The sequence below is a fragment of the Primulina eburnea genome, chromosome 8 (genome assembly GCF_022965805.1).
Source record: "Primulina eburnea isolate SZY01 chromosome 8, ASM2296580v1, whole genome shotgun sequence".
Classification (NCBI taxonomy): Eukaryota; Viridiplantae; Streptophyta; class Magnoliopsida; order Lamiales; family Gesneriaceae; genus Primulina; species Primulina eburnea.
Genome location: NC_133108.1, coordinates 42,728,612 through 42,750,074, shown reverse-complemented (window position 1 = coordinate 42,750,074; position 21,463 = coordinate 42,728,612). Strand labels below are relative to the sequence as shown.

Genomic DNA, 21,463 nt, shown 5'->3' with positions numbered 1-21,463 from the left:
TAAGAGTATTACTTTTTATTGTGAATATCGATAAGGTTGACTCGTCTCACATATATACATTCTTGAAACTGTCTCCTAATATTTAGAGATTAAAAATATTTGTTAGTTAATTATAATAATTTATTCTTTTTCTTATTTTATCACGTTGGTTAAGGAAATCATGCTTCAAAGATTTCGTCGGTTTCATATTATACCAAGATTTTATTATAATAATAATGTAGTCAAATTTCAAAAACCTAAACCAATAATTCAGTTACCGTAAAAAGACAATAATCAAAAGATACAAAATACATGCAATATTAGGCAAATAACAAAATCTATACTCCAAATAAGCGGCTCCTTCCATGACCGTTCACCTGTCCCTTTCTTCCTCCACTCTTTGCTTTCTTCTACCTCTACTCAATCATTCCCAAGGTCTGATGTCCTTCGCCAGCGCACTGTGGTTGCTTGTGGTGGGGAAGAGGATAAACTACTGATGGCTTGATGCATTTAATGCGGGCGTGTCCCAATTTGAATTTTTTTTAGATTTTGCGTTTCTGTCAAGCTTAGAGGAACATAAGCCACATATTTTTCTTTAATTTGGGGTCCCGTGTTGTCGTTCTGCAACTGGGTTTGGTTACAGTTGTTCTTAATATTTGGTCTGGTTTGTGTTTTCTGGTACGTACATGTATGCGTTGACTGTGGGGAGAGATTAAGCTATTTCAGATCATCGTTAGATCTTGCTTGAACTTCAGCGTGTATGGATGGGAGAAAAATCGAAAAGGCTTTGTTGGGTTTTCTTTAAAAATTTATGATAATTAAGAGCTTTCGAAGTTGATTTCTGAAATGGAGGGTAGAACGAGTAGACAAAGGCAGGTGAGCCCAGAAAGAGCTATTCTATGGAGTGAAAAATCCCCCAAATACCGCTACAACCATCAGCATCCACAGCAGAAGGCCAAAGTTCCGGTAGTTTACTACCTATGCAGGAATTCACAGCTCGAGCATCCGCATTTTATCGAAGTTCCACTTACCTCCCCTGATGGTCTTTACTTGCGAGGTATCAAAAAATGCAGTTTGATTGTGGATATTTGTTTAATTTCAAGCAATCGATGTCTGAGATTTTCTTGAATTTCCACTACTTCTGCGTAAGTTTCGAAAATGCGGCTGAGAGCTTAATTGGTTGAATTTTGAATTTCGTGTTTTAATTTGGAGATGTGACTGAAATTCTTGATAGCTTGCATTCTGTGTTTGTTTTGAAGATGTGATCGAAAGGCTTAATTGGTTGAGAGGCAGAGGCATTGCCTCAATGTATTCTTGGTCTTGCAAGAGGTAAAATGGATCCAATGAACTTTTTATCGTTTGACTTGGAATTCACATTTATTTGTCTTTAGGAGAGCGTGCTAAAAGATTTTAGTGTAAATTTGTGAATGCAGGAGTTATAAGAATGGTTTTGTGTGGCATGATCTTTGTGCTGATGATCTAATCCTTCCTGCTCGTGGGAATGAATATGTTCTCAAGGGCTCAGAGTTCTTTGAAGAATCCAATTCTGGTATGCAGGATTTTTTGTTCTAGCATAATGTGCAAGCTTTTTAGTACAGCACGGTGTAATTGCATACGCTCTGTGGCATTGTTTTGTTGGTGTATTGTAAAGTGGTGGGAGAAGTTAGACCTGTGGTTGATACGTAGTTATGAAGTTTATGTATATTGGGATTGGCCAAGGCATTGCTCTTGTCCTAAACAATTTGAGAAAGCAACACCATAAAACTGTACGTTTGGAATTTGCAAAAAGAATAATGCCATATTTATCTCATACATTTTTATACTCCTGAGAGGGGGATTGATGCAGAAATATATTCACTTTATGCAAAATATGAGTTAGCCCTATTGTTTTATAGGCCGCTTTAGTCCTGCTGGAGCTGTCATATTAGAGAATCAAAAAGCATTACCAGAACCACCTTCTGTCAGAAGTCAGGAGGAATCGTCTTCTTCATCTAGCTTGAATGGGAGAGCTACAAAGAATTCTCAAGATGATGAAATATCTCCCCCACTTCAACGTCCTTGCTCGTTTGCCTTGTCTCCAGAGTCTAGCACCGGGAAAAACTCGCCTTGGAATGGTTCTTTGAGCCTAACAGAGTACAAGATTTACGCAAATGATGGTCTTGCCGATGCTTCAACCCAAACAGAGGAGAATGCCAGCAGAGCTAGTCGAGTTCGAGATACTTGTACAAGAGGTGTTTCAACTGATGATGGGACGTTAGATACTGAACCCAACGATACTCATCAAAGACAGATAGTTCCTACAAAAGGAACTGAGGAAATTTGCAGAGATGTTGTTTTGCCAACTCCTTCCACATCCAGTGCATCATCAAGTGGTAGGGTAAATTCTAGCGGTAGAGTAAACTTGAGTGGTAGGGTAAATACCTTAGAGGCTCTCATTAGAGCTGATGCTATGAAGATCAACAGCTTTAGCATTCTTGAAGAGGAGGAATTTCGAATGCCATCCAATGTGAGACACAGGGCTTCAAATATAATAATGCAATTAATTTCTTGCGGTTCATTTGCAATGAAAGATCATAGCTTTGGCCTCATTCCAACTTACAAGCCAAGTTTTTCACATTCCAAATTTTCCTCCCCGTTGTTCTCAACTTCATCAATGTTGGGAGATCTTGATTGCCTTGCAGAGAATCCTCGTATAAAGAGCACGAAATTGGAAGATAAAGGATACTTTAGTGGCAGCTTTGTTGAAATGAGTATGTACAAGGAGGGAATACCCACCCAACAACGATCTTTATCAGACAAAGCTGACAGGTCCGTTTATCTTCTCTGTTCAGCTTTACATTCGGTTGGCAACCCAACTGGTGGTGGGTGAGGTAGCAGGCAGGTGCTATTGGTCCTGCCCTACCCTACACTTTTACATGTACATACATATTTTTTCTATTAGGATCTAAGAAATATTGACTAATAGAAAAGGAAGACGGATTTATTTAATATGAAATATAATCTAAGAAATATCTCAGCCAAGGTTAGAATCCTTTTACAAGAAAACTACACTCACTCTCCTTACCCATAGCACAAGCTAGTAAATACTCAGAAAGGACAAATTAACAGAATGCCTCTAACTTGCTACGACTCCCCATTTTATTCTACTTCTCTCACACATCTAGATTCTTCCATGGGCATTGAGACTCTTGGGCCTATGTCCAATATATTAGGGTCCATAATAATATAGTCCCTAACATTTGCCTATGGTGTATATGACAAAACATAAGGATCTTCCACCCTCCACGAAATAAAATGGTCTAAAAATTTGACTTTTTACTTCGGCACTAATTCTAACTCCTGCCGGTGGGCAATCTCATGGCTGAGGCTTCAGAAACTTTTTCTTTTTCATGCGATCCCATGATTACTCGATGCCATGAGTTGAATGTTTTACAATGTCGTGCTCAATATATATCTCTCTTTATGGCTTAGTGAATTGATATGTTAGGTAGTAATAATCCCCATACTCACAAAACTTATAGATGTTCGCTATGTTATAAAGATTATTGGGTCATGAAATTGCTGTGCAGACTTATTAAAAACGTGAAATGATCTCTTGCTTCGAGGATTTTACCATTACCCTTTCAAACCAACGTTTTCTTAAATACTTGTATCTTCTCTGAGATGAATAAAATCATTTGCCAAGCAGAAGTATTCAACAAATTGATCTTGTTGATTACAAGGAAGAAGCAAGTTCCTTTCAATTAAAGTGCATTCCAAGATCCATCAAGGCTTCTTTAACTACCAAGCCAAAAAACGAATCTACGAGATCTCCTCTTTCCGATGTATCTAGAATCTCATCTGATGCAACTGAAATTTCAAAAAGCATTACATCTGGAACATCCGACGATGGGAGCAAGAGAAGCATCGAGCCTCTCATGGGACAAAAACAATCAATGAAACCAGAATCCTGCAGAAATGGAGAGGAAAATGTGATCAAAATCGAAGAAAGTTAAGTTCCAACTCGTCTCAATCTTTAGTTCTTGCTCTCAAACTTATTAGTTAACTACCTTTTTTTTATTCATATAGCTTGAGATTTTTGCTTTCTCGTTTTGTGAAACAGGCTTGCTTCTGGAGCTCGGGTTATAATACAATCCAAAGCATCGTACGAGGGCGAATGCAACTCTTAGGGGGCATGTATGATGATTTAGGAGGTAGAAATTTGTGCAGAGTCCATGGAGGTGGTGTCGCTACCTTGTTCTATCCAATGGCTCTCTCCGTTTGTTGTCGAATTTCTTGTGAGTCTGTCGCCTACGAACATGGGTTACAAGCTGTGGAAACTGGAGGAGTTTGCATTGGTGCATGATTTTTGAACCCATACTTATGGTTGGATCTAATGGTTTCAAGTGGATCTTTTATTTAATTCAGAAGCAATGGTAGCTTTAGCATTTACAAGATTGGATAGAAATAATAGATCGAATCGATCTAGTTCAGAAAATTGGCTTTGACTTATTTTGTAATTTGGTTTCTGACTTTGGAAATATCAGTTTAATTGATCCAATATTCGTTAATTTTTTCCCCTGAAAAAATACACACATAGATTAAATCCAATCACAAGGATATATTTTTCTGAGATCAAATGATAAGATAATTTTAAATATATTTATTTTATTTTTCACGAATAATTTATGGAAAAAATAATATCATTCCATACATGTATTAATATTTTCTAAACAATTTAGCTCGTTTGACTTTTATTAATTTTCGTTTTTAAGAAATTATGATGTCTTCGTTATTTTGATTTATTGTAAAATTGATTTGTTTGAAAACAGAATCAATGGATTGAGTACTCCGATTTATGTGTGATATTTTTGACCTTGTTTAATAGGATTTTGAGTTAGGCGACGAATTTTTCTCATATCACAACATTATATTAAGTTTTCACAGAAGAGTCCGGGAAAAAAGCTATTTAATGAGTAGGTCTCTTGTGAGACGGTCTTACGAATCTTTATCCGTGAGATGGTCAACCTTATCGATATTCACAATAAAAAGTAATATTCTTAGCATAAAAATTAATATTTTTTTATGGATGACCCAATAAAAGATCCGTCTCACAAATACGACCCGTGAGACCGTCTCACACAAATTTTTGTCTAATAAAAAACTACTCCTCCGCATTACAATGATAGTTAAGAGGAAATCACTTCAGATATAACATAGAAAAATCAAGAGGATTTCAACATATTCATCAAAAAGGTCTCCAACTGTAGTTTACATGAGTAGATCCTATCTTAATTTCTTTATATTCCGAAAAATCAACAATTTTGCTTCCAACACAAATATAGAATGTGGTTGTCCTTCATTCTCGACATATTTTTTCTTGGTACCAACAATTACAACTCCCAACAAGAAAATAATTTCAAAGAAATTAAAATATTAGTTTAATATATATATATATATATATATATATATATATATATATATATATATATATATATATATCAGTTTTGTTATCCTGCACACCCACCGTGCACACCTCCGTGAGCACCTATGAGGTGTCACTCACCTATTGGATGTGATGGAATATAGAAAAATTGCGCATCCAATGGGTGAGTGACACCTCATAGGTGCTCACGGAGGTGTGCACGGTGGGTGTGCAGGATAACAAAACTGTATATATATATATATATATATATATATAGCTTTGTGGAACCAGTTGTGAGTGGACCTATATTAGCTGCCCATATGTTATTCTTATCCTGGCACCATCATCAGAATCAGAGTGAAATTTTAGTCTATGTTTTGTTTATATTAATTCATTATATTAAGGTGTTTTTTAAAACTTATTATAACTCAAACGCCTATTTTAACCACTAACATAAAGTTGTTAAATAAGAAAAGATTGATATGAAATGACATTAAGCCCATAAAGGGTTTTCTTCTTCTTCTTCCCTTCTCCATTAGTTCTACTCAGAAATCGAATTTTCCAGCACAAAATTAGGTTTTAAAGGCTCTTGTATTATTATTATTATCGTCAACGTCGCCGTCGTCATCATCATTTATATTTTTCTTTATTAAACTTCAGTCATAGATAGTTATTGATTTGATCCGCCAATAAAGTATTACTTTTTATACTAATCGTATTTGTGAGACGGATCTCTTATTTGGGTCACCCATGAAAAAGTATTACTTTTTATACTGAGAATATTACTTTTTATTGTGAATATCGGTCTCATATGAGACTCACTCAACAAAAAATTTGATGATATAATTTTACAAATTAATTTTATGTGATATATATTTTATTAAAGTCATCTATATAAAAATATTATTTTTTATATAAAAAATATTACTTATTATTATAAATATAAGTATAATTGATTCATCTAAATAATAAGAATATATGAGACCATATTAGTAACCCCAGAAATTTAATATAGGAACTCCAACATGTTTACCATTATTCAATAAAAATATAATCATTCACTTAAATATAACAATGAAATAATAATATTGAATCGTAAGAGCTTGGAAAATAGATATAAGAGAAGTCAAAAATTATGTGGAAGAATTTTTTGATTGTATAAATCTATATTTATTATTATTTCTTAAGATATATAAAATTGAAATATATAAATATATATATATATATATATATATATATATATATATATATATATATATATATATATATATATATATATATATATATATATATATATATTTCAATAGAAGTTGAAATATATATATATATATAGAAGTTTTGAGGCCAGCATCGTCCGATGACTTGGAGCATGAGAAATCGACGGATTGCGCTTTTATGACCTTTCATTTTACAAGTTTTAAAATTACATTGAACAAATTTAATAGAAGTTGACTAATTTATATTTATATAGTACAGAGATTGAATCACGTAATTAACAATCTGTAATAATTCAACATTATTCATGCCGCACATTGAATTTGGCCAATTCATTTGTATGGCAGTATAGCGACTAGCAAGAAACTAGTCTATCACCAAAGCATTTTCTTTTCGAAATACTGCAACCGAAAATAATAGCAAAATATAAGGGTAATTTGTAGAAAAATACATCTGTGCAAGATTAATTTAAGATTCAGTACCCAACAGTTTTTTTTTTAAATTTAGTACCTGACAAAACACCAACTTAGCTTTTACTACATATTTCATGCATTTTTACATTTTTACCCTTTCAATTAATAAAAAAAGTATATAAATACTTATTTTGGTTGCACATCTTCTCTTTCCACTCATCAATCCCGATTCATTTGGATGACTTGTATATTTAATTTAAATATTTTTTATTAAAAAAAAAACAAATTCACAACTAATTGAATTTTTTGAAATACTTAGTTTTACTTATGAAATACTTAATTTCAATTTTAAAATACTTGATTTAATAAATGAAATACTCAGAATGTGTATTAAAAAGCTGGATATTCGAATATGCATTTAAAAAAAAATCGTAACAAACTGAATTTTTTGAAATACTTAGTTTTACTTGGGAAATACTTACTTTTAATTTTAAAACTACTTGATTTAGAAAATGAAATACTCAGAATGTGTATTAAAAACTGGATATTCGAATATGCATTTTAAAAAAAAAAACAAATTCGCAACTAATTGAATTTTTGAAATACTTAGTTTTACTTATGAAATACTTAATTTTAATTTTAAAATACTTGATTTATTAAATGAAATACTCAGAATGTGTATTAAAAAGCTGGATATTCGAATATGCATTTAAAAAACAAAAACAAATTCGCAACTAATTTTGAAATACTTAGTTTTATTTGTGAAATACTTAATTTAAATTTTAAAATACTTGATTTAGTAAATGAAATACTCACAATGTGTATTAAAAAGCTGGATATTCGAATATGCATTTTAAAAAAAAATCGTAACTAACTGAATTTTTTGAAATACTTAGTTTTACTTGTGAAATACTTACTTTTAATTTTAAAACTACTTGATTTAGAAAATGAAATACTCAGAATGTGTATTAAAAACTGGATATTCAAATATGCATTTAAAAAAAAACAAATTCGCAATTAATTGAATTTTTGAAATACTTAGTTTTACTTATGAAATACTTAATTTTAATTTTAAAATATTTGATTTATTAAATGAAATACTCAGAATGTGTATTAAAAAGCTGGATATTCGAATATGCATTTAAAAAACAAAAATAAATTCGTAACTAATTGAATTTTTTGAAATACTTAGTTTTATTTGTGAAATACTTAATTGTAATTTTAAAATACTTGATTTAGTAAATGAAATACTCAGAATGTGTATTAAAAAACTGGATATTCGAATAAACATTTAAAAAAAAAATCGCAACTAATTGAATTTTTTGAAATACTTAGTTTTACTTGTGAAATACTTAATTTTAATTTTAAAATACTTGATTTAGTAAATGAAATACTCAGAATGTGTATTAAAAAGCTAGATATTCGAATATGCATTTAAAAAAAAAAAAACAAATTCGCAACTAATTGAATTTTTTGAAATACTTAGTTTTACTTGTGAAATAATTAATTTCAATTTTAAAATACTTGATTTTGTAAATGAAATACTCAGAATGTGTATTAAAAAACTGGATATTCGAATATACAACGCAAGTTCACCAAATGCTCGCATTTCCATCCAAGATTCATTTGGATGAAATGTTTATTTCATTTAATTATTTTTTTTTGTTAAAAATCAAATTCGCAACTAAGCATTGAACTTTTTCAAGTACCTAGTTTTACTTGCGAAATACCTAATTTCAATTTTAAAATACTTGATTTGGTAAATGAGATACTCAGAATGAGTATTAAAATACTGAAAATTCGAATATGCAACGTAAGTTCACCAAATGCTCGCATTCTATCCAATATGCATTTGGATGACATGTTCATTTTATTTATATATTTTCTTTATTTTTTTAAAAAAAAATTCGCAACTAAGTATGGAACTTTTTCAAGTACTTAGTTTTATCTGCGAAATAATTAATTTCAGTTTTAAAATACTTGATTTGGTAGATGAGATACTCATAATGAGTATTAAAATACTGGATATTCGAATATGTAGCGTAAATTCACCAAGTGCTCACGTTTCCATCCAAGATGCATTTGGATGACATGTTCAAGGACTTTTCAGCAGCCACAAAGCTTTGAAAAAGAAAAAAGGCTTAGAGCGAAGATTTGAAGATTTCCGGACAATGTTCTTTAAGAGAATATCCCGTGATAGGAACAAGTAACTTAATCCGTGTATTTAAAATTTACAGATAAATATGAAGTCGGATATACGTCGATAGTCATAGTTCAGTAGGTCGAAAGCTAGTGGATTTAATAAAACGACATGCAATTCACCCTTGATAAATAATTAAAGAGATTTAATTACTTCACTGAGTTGAATTAGTTTGGCATAGCTTGAGAGGGCGTGTTCAATTGGATATGAAATCTCGTCGAAAGCATAGATCATTGTCGAACCAATTAAGTAGTTTAGCGAAGGGTAAATGAAATACTTAGAATGTTGCATTAAAATACTGGATATTCGAATATGTAACGTAAGTTCACCAAATGCTCGCATTTCCTTTCAAGATACATTTGGATGACATGTTCATTTCATTTTAAAATACTTGATTTAGTAAATGAAATACTCAGAATGTGTATTAAAAAATTGGATATTCGAATATGCATTTAAAAAAAAAATTCGCAACTAATTGAATTTTTTAAATACTTAGTTTTACTTGTGAAATACTTAATTTTAATTTTAAAATACTTGATTTAGTAGATGAAATACTCATAATGTGTATTAAAAACTGGATATTCAAATATGCATTTAAAAGAAACAAATTCGCAACTAATTGAATTTTTTGAAATACTTAGTTTTACTTGTGAAATAATTAATTTCAATTTTAAAATATTTGATTTTGTAAATGAAATACTCAGAATGTATATTAAAAAACTGGATATTCGAATATGCATTTAAAAAAAAGTCGCAACTAATTGAATTTTTTGAAATAATTACTTTTAGTTGTGAAATACTTAATTTTAATTTTTAAAATACTTGATTTAGTAAATGAAATACTCAGAATGTGTATAAAAAACCGGATATTCGAATATACAACGCAAGTTCACCAAATGCTCGCATTTCCATCCAAGATCTATTTGGATGACATGTTCATTTCATTTAATTATTTTTTTTATTGTTAAAAAAATAATTTCGCAACTAAGCATTGAACTTTGTCAAGTACTTACTTTTATTTGCGAAATACCTAATTTCAATTTTAAAATACTTGATTTGGTAAATGAGATACTCAGAATGAGTATTAAAATACTGAAAATTCGAATATGCAACGTAAGTTCATCAAATGCTCACATTCTATCCAAGATGCATTTGGATGACATGTTCATTTTATTTAGATATTTTCTTTATTTTTTTTTAAAAAAAATTCGCAACTAAGCATTGAACATTTTGAAGTTTTGCTCGATCACTAAGAATTTTACAATGAAAGTTTTGCTCGATCACTAAACATGGAACATTTTGAAGTACTTACTTTTATTTGCGAAATACCTAATTTTAATTTTAAAATAATTGATTTGGTAATTGAGATACTCATAATATGTGATAGAATACTGGATATTCGAATATGCAACGTAAATTCAGTCATGATTGGCCAGTATTTTAATACAACATTCTAAGTATTTCATTTACCCCTCGCTAAACTACTTAATTCGTTCGACAATGATCTATGCTTTCGACGAGATTTCATATCCAATTGAACACGCCCTCTCAAGCTATGCCAAACTAATTCAACTCAATGAAGTAATTAAATCTCTTTAATTATTTATCAAGGGTGAATTGCATGTCGTTTTATTAAATCCACTAGCTTTCGACCTACTGAACTATGACTATCGACGTATATCCGACTTCATATTTATCTGTAAATTTTAAATACACGGATTAAGTTACTTGTTCCTATCACGGGATATTCTCTTGAAGAACATTGTCCGGAAATCTACAAATCTTCGCTCTAAGCCTTTTTTCTTTTTCAAAGCTTTGTGGCTGCTGAAAAGTCCTTGAACATGTCATCCAAATGCATCTTGGATGGAAACGTGAGCACTTGGTGAATTTACGCTACATATTCGAATATCCAGTATTTTAATACTCATTATGAGTATCTCATCTACCAAATCAAGTATTTTAAAACTGAAATTAATTATTTCGCAGATAAAACTAAGTACTTGAAAAAGTTCAATACTTAGTTGCGAATTTTTTTTAAAAAAAATAAAGAAAATATATAAATAAAATGAACATGTCATCCAAATGCATCTTGGATAGAATGCGAGCATTTGGTGAACTTACGTTGCATATTCGAATTTCCAGTATTTTAATACTCATTCTGAGTATCTCATTTACCAAATCAAGTATTTTAAAATTGAAATTAGGTATTTCGCAAGTAAAACTAGGTACTTGAAAAAGTTCAATGCTTAGTTGCGAATTTGATTTTTAACAAAAAAAAAAAAATAATTAAATGAAATAAACATTTCATCCAAATGGATCTTGGATGGAAATGCGAGCATTTGGTGAACTTGCGTTGTATATTCGAATATCCAGTTTTTTAATACACATTCTGAGTATTTCATTTACAAAATCAAGTATTTTAAAATTGAAATTAATTATTTCACAAGTAAAACTAAGTATTTCAAAAAATTCAATTAGTTGCGAATTTGTTTTTTTTTTAAATGCATATTCGAATATCCAGCTTTTTAATACACATTCTGAGTATTTCATTTACTAAATCAAGTATTTTAAAATTAAAATTAAGTATTTCACAAGTAAAACTAAGTATTTCAAAAAATTCAATTAGTTGCGATTTTTTTTTTAAATGTATATTCGAATATCCAGTTTTTTAATACACATTCTGAGTATTTCATTTACTAAATCAAGTATTTTAAAATTACAATTAAGTATTTCACAAATAAAACTAAGAATTTCAAAAAATTCAATTAGTTACGAATTTATTTTTGTTTTTTAAATGCATATTCGAATATCCAGCTTTTTAATACAATCAAGTATTTTAAAATTAAAATTAAGTATTTCATAAGTAAAACTAAGTATTTCAAAAATTCAATTATTTGCGAATTTGTTTTTTTTTAAATGCATATTTGAATATCCAGTTTTTAATACACATTCTGAGTATTTCATTTTCTAAATCAAGTAGTTTTAAAATTAAAAGTAAGTATTTCACAAGTAAAACTAAGTATTTCAAAAAATTCAGTTAGTTACGATTTTTTTTTTTTAAATGCATATTCGAATATCCAGCTTTTTAATACACATTCTGAGTATTTCATTTACTAAATCAAGTATTTTAAAATTTAAATTAAGTATTTCACAAATAAAACTAAGTATTTCAAAAAATTCAATTAGTTGCGAATTTGTTTTTGTTTTTTAAATGCATATTCGAATATCCAGCTTTTTAATACACATTCTGAGTATTTCATTTAATAAATCAAGTATTTTAAAATTAAAATTAAGTATTTCATAAGTAAAACTAAGTATTTCAAAAATTCAATTAGTTGCAAATTTGTTTTTTTTTTTAAATGCATATTCGAATATCCAGTTTTTAATACACATTCTGAGTATTTCATTTTCTAAATCAAGTAGTTTTAAAATTAAAAGTAAGTATTTCACAAGTAAAACTAAGTATTTCAAAAAATTCAGTTAGTTACGATTTTTTTTTTAAATGCATATTCAAATATCCAGCTTTTTAATACACATTCTGAGTATTTCATTTACTAAATCAAGTATTTTAAAATTTAAATTAAGTATTTCATAAGTAAAACTAAGTATTTCAAAAAATTCAATTAGTTGCGTAAAGTTTTTTTTTAAAATGCATACTCGAATATCCAGGTTTTTAATACACATTCTGAGTATTTCATTTACTAAATCAAGTATTTTAAAATTGAAATTAAGTATTTGACAAGTAAAACTAAGTATTTCAAAAAATTCAATTAGTTGCGGTTTTTTTTTAAATGTATATTCGAATATCCAGTTTTTAATAAACATTCTGAGTATTTCATTTACTAAATCAAGTATTTTAAAATTGAAATTAAGTATTTCATAAGTAAAACTAAGTATTTCAAAAAATTCAATTAGTTGTGAATTTGTTTTTTTTAATAAAAAATATTTAAATTAAATATACAAGTCATCCAAATGAATCGGGATTGATGAGTGGAAAGAGAAGATGTGCAACCAAAATAAGTATTTATATACTTTTTTTATTAATTGAAAGGGTAAAAATGTAAAAATGCATGAAATATGTAGTAAAAGCTAAGTTGGTGTTTTGTCAGGTACTAAATTTCAAAAAAAAACTGTTGGGTACTGAATGTTAAATTAATCTTGGACAGATGTATTTTTCTACAAATTACCCAAAATATAACCACAATTAATTCGATTTTTCACTTTATTTCTACTAATTCTGTGTATTTCCCCTTATTTTTATGGACCTTAAATAATAAATCCCGAATTTTCCTAAAATTCATAGTTTTGTATCATGGTCATCCATTCAATCATGATAATATATAAATGAATGATCATAATTCATCATTCAATTGATGTATCATATATTAAATAGACAAAAATACTATCCATATTAATAGCAATAACCAAAGCCGAATTCCTATTCAATAAAATCATATTTAGCACTAAATTATTTAATTAATAATTTCCTCTATCCTTTGCAACGTGACGTATGTAGCAAATAAGTTGGCTTTGTCCGTAGAAAAGGGACGGCGAGGTAATTCTATTCTTTGTCCTTTATTTTGAAAAACCAGCGGCCGAGTCTTCGAGATGTGGAAAAGGTGTCACCTTCTGGTGCCCACCACTAAAACAAATCATTTTAAATATAATTTTGTAATCCTGAATATCTTTTATTTCATGAATATCAATCATTTTCTCAGGCTCTTGAAACGTTAAAAAAAAAAAAAAAAGTATATGATGAAATGTTTGTATATATATATTTTTTTTTATGAATCATATCAACTTCAAGATATAACGTTCTCATTAATCTTTATCTGAGTAACGTGTCAATTTTACAAATTTTTACAATAAAAAGTAATATTTTTTCATGGATGACCCAAACAAGACATCTGTCTCATAAAATACGATACGTGATACCGTCTCACACAAGTTTTTGCCTAAGATCTGTCTCGTAAAAATAATCCGTAAAATCGTCTCAAAATGTTTTTTTTTGGTGAAAAAAAAAAACCTAGCTAGTATGGTATATGTGAGAAGATATTTCGACAATCTATTTAGCAAATTATTACTTGTGTCTATTTTTATTTTGTTGACCAACTTTAAATAAATAAATCGCTGTTGAATGTAGATAAATGTTATTGATTGATTTAGAAACTAATCACTATAATGACAAAATTATTATAACTTTTACTCACTGATAAAATTTGTTATAAAACTTAATCCATTAATTGATCAAATTCAATGAAAATAAATACCCGATTCAAAAATTTGTTCACCAAAGTGGCCCGATATACTTTTGGTTATCTAACAATAAAAATTTGATGAGAATTCACAAAATGATCTATACAATATCATACCAAACCTGGAATATTCTAACCGATTACATGAAAAAAGTTCATAAACCAATTTACAACCTCTTTATACCATTAAGGTAAGAAAGTCACACACAAATTGTACATAATTTAGTTTTTTTTTTTTCCAACTATGGAATACACACTCGCTACACTTCGACATACTATGGCTCGTTCGAAAAAATGTTAATAAAAAAATAAACTTCTAACCACAAATAATAAATCACCTACTCAACCAACTACGATATAGGTTTTTGATATAGTATTATATACTGTATAAAAAATGTCAATTACCAAACCAAATAAATGCCCCATTAATATATTTGAGTCGGTGTGCTAGCTCGAATGGTCTTCTCTTTTGTTACATTTTTAAATGAAAAAGTTTATTATTTCTACTACTTTGGGATATACAGTCCTTGCAAAAAGTATATGTTGACAACTAATAAAACATTTACTTCAAATTTAATAGCTCCTCAAAATTATTTCAATGGCCTTTTGTTATTATTATTATTATTTTTATTATTATTCATAAATAAATAATATAATTCTTTATTTGGCTAAAAGGGAAGGCCTACAACATATCAAACTCACGTGGTACAATTCATAGCACAAAGACAAGCGAAAGGATGGACAAAAGAAAACCTCACAAATTAAGCAAATACAGAGATATCAAACAAAGTATGAGAACATGCAAGTCTCTTTCGATGGCACTCAGTAATCATCGCCGGGCACTTGCTCGTGAGAATGGCTGATGAAGAAGACCTCATACACAATTCCGGCGAGCCCGCCGCCGATCAGTGGTCCGGCCCAGTAAATCCAGTGGTAAGACCATGTGAAGCTCACCAAAGCAGGGCCGAACGCCACAGCGGGATTCATTGCGGCACCGGTGAAAGGTCCGCCGGCCAGGATGTTGGCTCCAACGATTAAACCGATTGCAATGGGTGCTATGATTCCGATTTCACCTTTCTTTGGGTCAGCAGCGGTGGCGTACACAGTGTACACAAGCCCGAAAGTCATCACAATTTCGAAAACGAACGCACTCCATACTGATACTCCGGTGACGCCGAATGTAGGGATTGCCTGTTTAACATGTAAGAACGGTTGTCATGTAATCATTCTCGATATCAAGAAAAATCCACCAAAATCATCGATCTTATGACTTTTCACGTGAAAATATACTCTTTCACGGCCAGATACGTTAACAATATCCAACGTTTTGACTATTATAAGAACAAAACAAAAGGTAGACTTAAGAAAGGTGAAATCGGAGCCGTGAAAGAGTTTGAAAAAAATTCACTACCAAAAGGAACAAACATACCCAGGTACCAGTCGACACGGTGAGGAGTAAGACGGCGACGATGGAGCCAAGCAACTGAGCGATAATATACAGAACACCACGAATAAGACTGATATTCCCACCAACAAACAATCCGAAAGTGACCGCAGGGTTGACGTGACCGCCGGAGATGTTAGCAGCAACAGCAACCGCCACGAACAGTGCGAAACCATGAGCAATCGCCGCCGCGACAAGACCGGACGGAGAGGCTGGTCCGGACCCGGTAAGCTTGTTATAAGCCAAGCCAGAGCCAGTTCCAGCGAAAACGAAGATTAGGGTGCTGATGAACTCTGCCAACGCCGCCTTCACAGCGCCGGGCTGGCTGAATTCGTTGCGGTTACCGAACGCGACGCGGCGGAGGGGAGTGTTGAAGTACTCGCTGGACTGCGGCATGGCTTCTGCAAGGATCAGAAAATGGAGTAGTCGACGAAGTGAGTGAGACAACCGAGCCTGGGGTGCATGCTTATATTGGAAAATAGCGCCTAGGGGCGACTGGTCTATCCGGTTCCCAGTGGAAATCTGCGGCCTAATAATTTAAAAAAAATTAAAATTGTGGAATATGGGTTGGGCAGTGGAGCCAGGCTACAGCTAAGGGGTAAGCCAAAAACATAATAATTGACTGGCACGTACCCGACTGGATAAGGCCACGTCAAATGATCTATTTGATGTGATTGGATATATAGATGTCTTGCTGGTATATATACACAAATTATTATATATACATAAATATCTATATACGTGGTGAGGTTGATGTTGGTAGTTCCGAATGAGTCTCACGATCGATGGATGTAAATGGTATATTCCTCAACGAAACGCCGAAACCTTTTGGCTATCTAGATAGATAGACAGATGTTCATATATTCGGAAAGATTTATTAAGACATTTTAAACGATGAATATAATAATCTAAGCCATGTCATCCAACTTATGCGTTATATCTTAGAATCAAAAAATATATGCGTGAGAATGAATCTCGATCCTTAATTGTTTAGTGAAATAATGATCGACGAAGCAACATAATCCGTCTGGATACGTCTTGTGGCCGATTTGCATCTGATTGTTCGTAGTAGTTTGGAGACTGTTCTGCGAGACGAATGAAGAATATTCGAGAGGTTGAACTGGGCAGCCACCTTTTGGATTTACGTGGTGTATCAGCCGAAAAGACTCCAATTTACATAATTATCATTACATTAACTCTTAAGTTTTAAAATTTGTTTTTATGGGATGACATATGGCTATCTATCTTTTGAAATAGATAGAATATAAGATCAATTTGGGGGAGTTTCCTATACCCATCATCTACTGTTTATAATTTATTAAATGATATGACATTAATAATAATAGTCTAAGGCCTTTGGGGAATTCTTGGTCTCACCATAATAACACAAATTTTAACCAATAATTCATATACAAAAAAGAAAAAGATTAATGTGCTCAATATGGGAAAAATCTATAATGGAATATAGATGATACTATATATATTTTAGAATATATTGAGTTGCACTTGATGAGAAATGCAAAAACTTGTGTGAGACGGTCTTACAGGTCATATTTTGTGAGACATATATCTTATTTGGTTCATTCATGAAAAAGTATTAATTTTTATATTAAGAGTATTACTTTGACGAATATTTTATTTGAGTCATTCATGAAAAAGTATTACTTTTTATATTAAGAGTATTACTTTTTATTGTAAATATCAGTAGGATTGACCCGTCTCACAGATAAAGATTCGTGAGACCGTCTCACAGAAAACTTACTCGATGAGAAAAATTGAACATAAATTAGGCAGTTCAACAAATATATTTTTTATTTAATATAAAACTATGTAATTTGTAAAGTGCATGTGCAAGGTGATTTTAAATTTCAAACAATTGGAAATTGATGACAAAAATCTCTATATAACTTGATAAAAAATTGAACGATATAGAATCAGCTAGCTCACATATTTGGGACCCAGATTCAGTCGACATTTTTAAATCAAGAAAGTTCTCCAATGATGTATACAAAACTTTTTAAAAATAGTAAATTAAATTAAAATTAATTTCAATATTATAAGGAAAGCAGTCCTCATTGGGTGTGGTCCTAGCTAGTAGGTGAGCTCATATGCAAATGCTTAATCAATTCGTTTGGTAGAAACATAAATTATTAAAATTTCTTACTTATATTAAACTTTTTATAAACTATAATATAATGTTTGTTGAACTGCAAACTTGCCTCTTTACACTTATTTTTTTAATATAGTTAGCAGTAGCATTATATCACAAATCATATAAACCGTGTTAACTCAAACGATAAGTTTCGATCACCCTCTATGAAAGATTCTTATTTTCAACGCTTTTTGATAATTACATAAACTTATTACTCATGCAAATGATCTCATGATATTAATATCGTCTGATACAATGCTACCAAAAATTATAGTTAGTGTCTATGAACGTTACAACTTAATAAAACCATTTAATAATTCCAATTTCTAACATCGCTGTTTTAATAACTTTATAAACGAAAATAATTGTTGCACTCCAATAATATGTACTTCATTATACCAAGTAAAGATAACACACATGTTACATGTACAAATAAAGATATAAAGCAAAAGGGTGTTAAAATAATTTTCTTATATAATTTTATTTATATTATCGATTAAAAAACCTATCACACATTTCTGTGGGCAAAAAAATTATTTTCTACTAAAAATTTAATTTGTGTGGTAGAATAGTATATCCGATACATTAATTAAGCCGAATAACTTTCTCTCTGTCTTCTTCTAATTTTTGTCGAGACAAGTTATCCTTTTCCCCCGTTTTTTTTTTTAATTTCCCCCCGTTTTTTAAAATTTTTATTTGTATGCCAACACATCTAGTAAAGTGAATTTAAATAAAATATACAAAAAAATATTTTAATTTATTTTGGGAGGAATAGTCTTGTATGCAAATTATTGAAAGCCAAGATCCATAAATCTAGACTGAGTCTCTAATTTCTAAGACAAAATGCAAAATAATATATAGGAATGATTGATTATTAACATTAATACGATAAAAATATGTAATATAGCATACAAGAAAGATCTCATATATTAAAAAAAAAAAAATCAACCCACGAAATTTTAAATCAGCCCACGAAATATTCGAAATAGATATGTTTATGATTTCAAAATAAACAATGAATAATTTGCATATTCCGAAGCAAGCAGATCTTAGGCAATCGACCTGGAAACTTCTCTTATTTGTCTTGCTATCATTATTTTATTTTGGTAATAATGAGATCGTGGAATGACACCTCACGTTAGGGGAATTGATTGCAACATGGCCATGGCCTAGAGATTTTGTACTATCTTAAAACCAGTCCCAAAAAGCATGAAAAGATGTGAGGCCGATCAACTTTTTACTCGAGTTGTCTTTGATTTGCTGACCTTGGATTTATTACAAGGATTTAAAAACTTAAAATTTTAAATTGGGAAATTTAAAATCTATCAAATAGTTATTATAGATAGGAAATCTTAGTCAATCCAAATGTTCACGTGTAACACCAAGTTCAAGACATTAACTAAAAACTCAGTTTGCCAAAGTTTTGAAATAGCTAACGTCCGTGTATACTAACGAACTGTTAAGATTGGAACTTGGACCTAACTCAACCTAAAAGCTAGCTTAAAGAGGGAGGATTGTCCAAGCCCATATATACAACTCCCAGGTTATTTATCCAACTGATGTAGGACAATTAATACACCCTCTCACGCCCAGAAATAGACATCTGGAGCGTGGAGTTTACAAATGACTCAATTATGAGCAGAACGAGTAGAACATTTGTGCTACATCCCGGACGCAGTCCGCCAGCCTAGCCAAACGTGGATATGTAATGAAGAGCTTGCTTCCACAGTATTTGTGAACCGAGTAGTTATTTAAGCTTTAAGGGTGGAGAATCTGGATAGTGGATATGGAATGAAGTTCCAATTTACATTTAGATTATACTTGGATTCAAACATGAGTTTCAATTTATATCCTCTTGAATATAATTGAAATCTATTACATAACCTTTTATGTAAAATTTTATGAAATTGGCTCATGGGTCAAATTTGTGAAACAAATCTCGTATCCGACTGGACATGACTCTTCTCGTCTCATGAATATCACGAGACGCCTACTCTGATACAATTCCCAATATAAAATTCAGGCTTCGAAAAAGTATAAGATCCACCTAAACTAAATCCTCCAAATAAATAAATTCGAAATATTAATTCGGAACTATGTAGTGGGATTGATGATCACTCTCATAAAAAATATATATTACTAATTATGCCAATTCATTAAAAAATTTAGTACGTGTCTTAACGTGACAGAATAGACAATTCGGGGAAAAAAGGAGGAGAATTTCAAGCTGAATAAGTTATGGGAGAGCATTAATGATCAGTGTGAACTGAACTTAAACATGTGAGGGTTACCATCGATACCACCTTTTATATTATGAAAAGTGTCGTCGATACCAGCCTGGCTTTTCCTTCCAACATTTTGTTATTTATCGAATGTGGGATTGTCTCATCAATTAAAAACAATATCTATATTTATCGCTATTTTTTTTTTTGGCATATTTAAATGACTCTTGATATCCATAAATAGAAAACTAAAACAACTGTTTATGGAACTAGCAAGAAGCACGTGCGATGCACGTAAATATTAATTATTTAATAAAAATTAAAATTTGATTTTTTTAAAAATAATTTGATTCATTTTTTTATTTATATTGATTTAGTCTTTTGTCATATTAGGCGAATAAATTAATTAAGAACTTATATACTTTACTTTCAAAATTGTTTCTCAAATTGAAATTCAAGTAGTTAATTTTATGTTATATAATAAATTATAATTAGCATAATATATAGAATGAATTGAACTGAAACAAATTTTGAAAATATATATATCTAAGAACCACGTATAAGGTATAATAACCTAAAAATCAACCAGATTATGGATTTTATAAATGCATAAATCATAATTTATATACGTGAAGCACACTAAGGACAAATAATTGTCAATTTAAAATATTTATGACTAACTCGTCAAAATATTATCAAAACTAATGAAATAATAATAATTGATAATAAAATATAACCTATAATACTCAAAATTTGCTTTTAAAATTTGTTTTCAATCATTTTTACACGGTTGAAAGATTTTCTCAAACAGTTATAAATATTAACCACGTGAAAAGTGTGAAAGACGGTTCAATATTTCTAATGATATTTTCAACCAGTTGACAATCTAAACAACAAGATATAGTTTGAAGAGTTAGTCTCATGTGAGACCGTCTCACGGATCTTAATCCGTGAGACGGGTCAACTCTACCCATATTCAAATAAAAAGTAATATTCTTAGCATAAAAAGTAATATTTTTTCATGGATGATCCAAATAAGGGATCCGTCTCACAAATACGACCCGTGAGACCGTTTCATACAAGTTTTTGCCTAGTTTGAAATGTAAAAACTTGTGAATAGTAAAGACACGGGAATTTTATGGATGTAAAACACTCACACGTCACTCCTTCATCTGTAAA

General features: G+C 30.4%; 2 protein-coding genes across 2 annotated transcripts; one reads left to right on the top strand and one right to left on the bottom strand.

The window, feature by feature from the left end:
- The first annotated feature begins 287 nt into the window (after window positions 1–287).
- LOC140839984 (protein SOSEKI 3-like) lies at window positions 288–4,535 on the top strand. Its single transcript, XM_073207031.1, has 6 exons — window positions 288–1,036; window positions 1,239–1,308; window positions 1,413–1,528; window positions 1,875–2,787; window positions 3,668–3,970; window positions 4,082–4,535. The coding sequence occupies exons 1-6, from the start codon at window positions 826–828 to the stop codon at window positions 4,146–4,148; spliced, it is 1,680 nt and encodes a 559-aa protein (XP_073063132.1). The 5' UTR covers window positions 288–825; the 3' UTR covers window positions 4,149–4,535.
- A 10,575-nt stretch (window positions 4,536–15,110) lies between these two features.
- Window positions 15,111–16,362, bottom strand: LOC140839983 (aquaporin TIP1-1-like). The gene is made up of 2 exons (XM_073207030.1): window positions 15,896–16,362; window positions 15,111–15,657 (listed from the first exon to the last, which is right to left on the bottom strand). The coding sequence occupies exons 1-2, from the start codon at window positions 16,304–16,306 to the stop codon at window positions 15,289–15,291; spliced, it is 780 nt and encodes a 259-aa protein (XP_073063131.1). The 5' UTR covers window positions 16,307–16,362; the 3' UTR covers window positions 15,111–15,288.
- Between the last annotated feature and the right edge of the window lie 5,101 nt (window positions 16,363–21,463).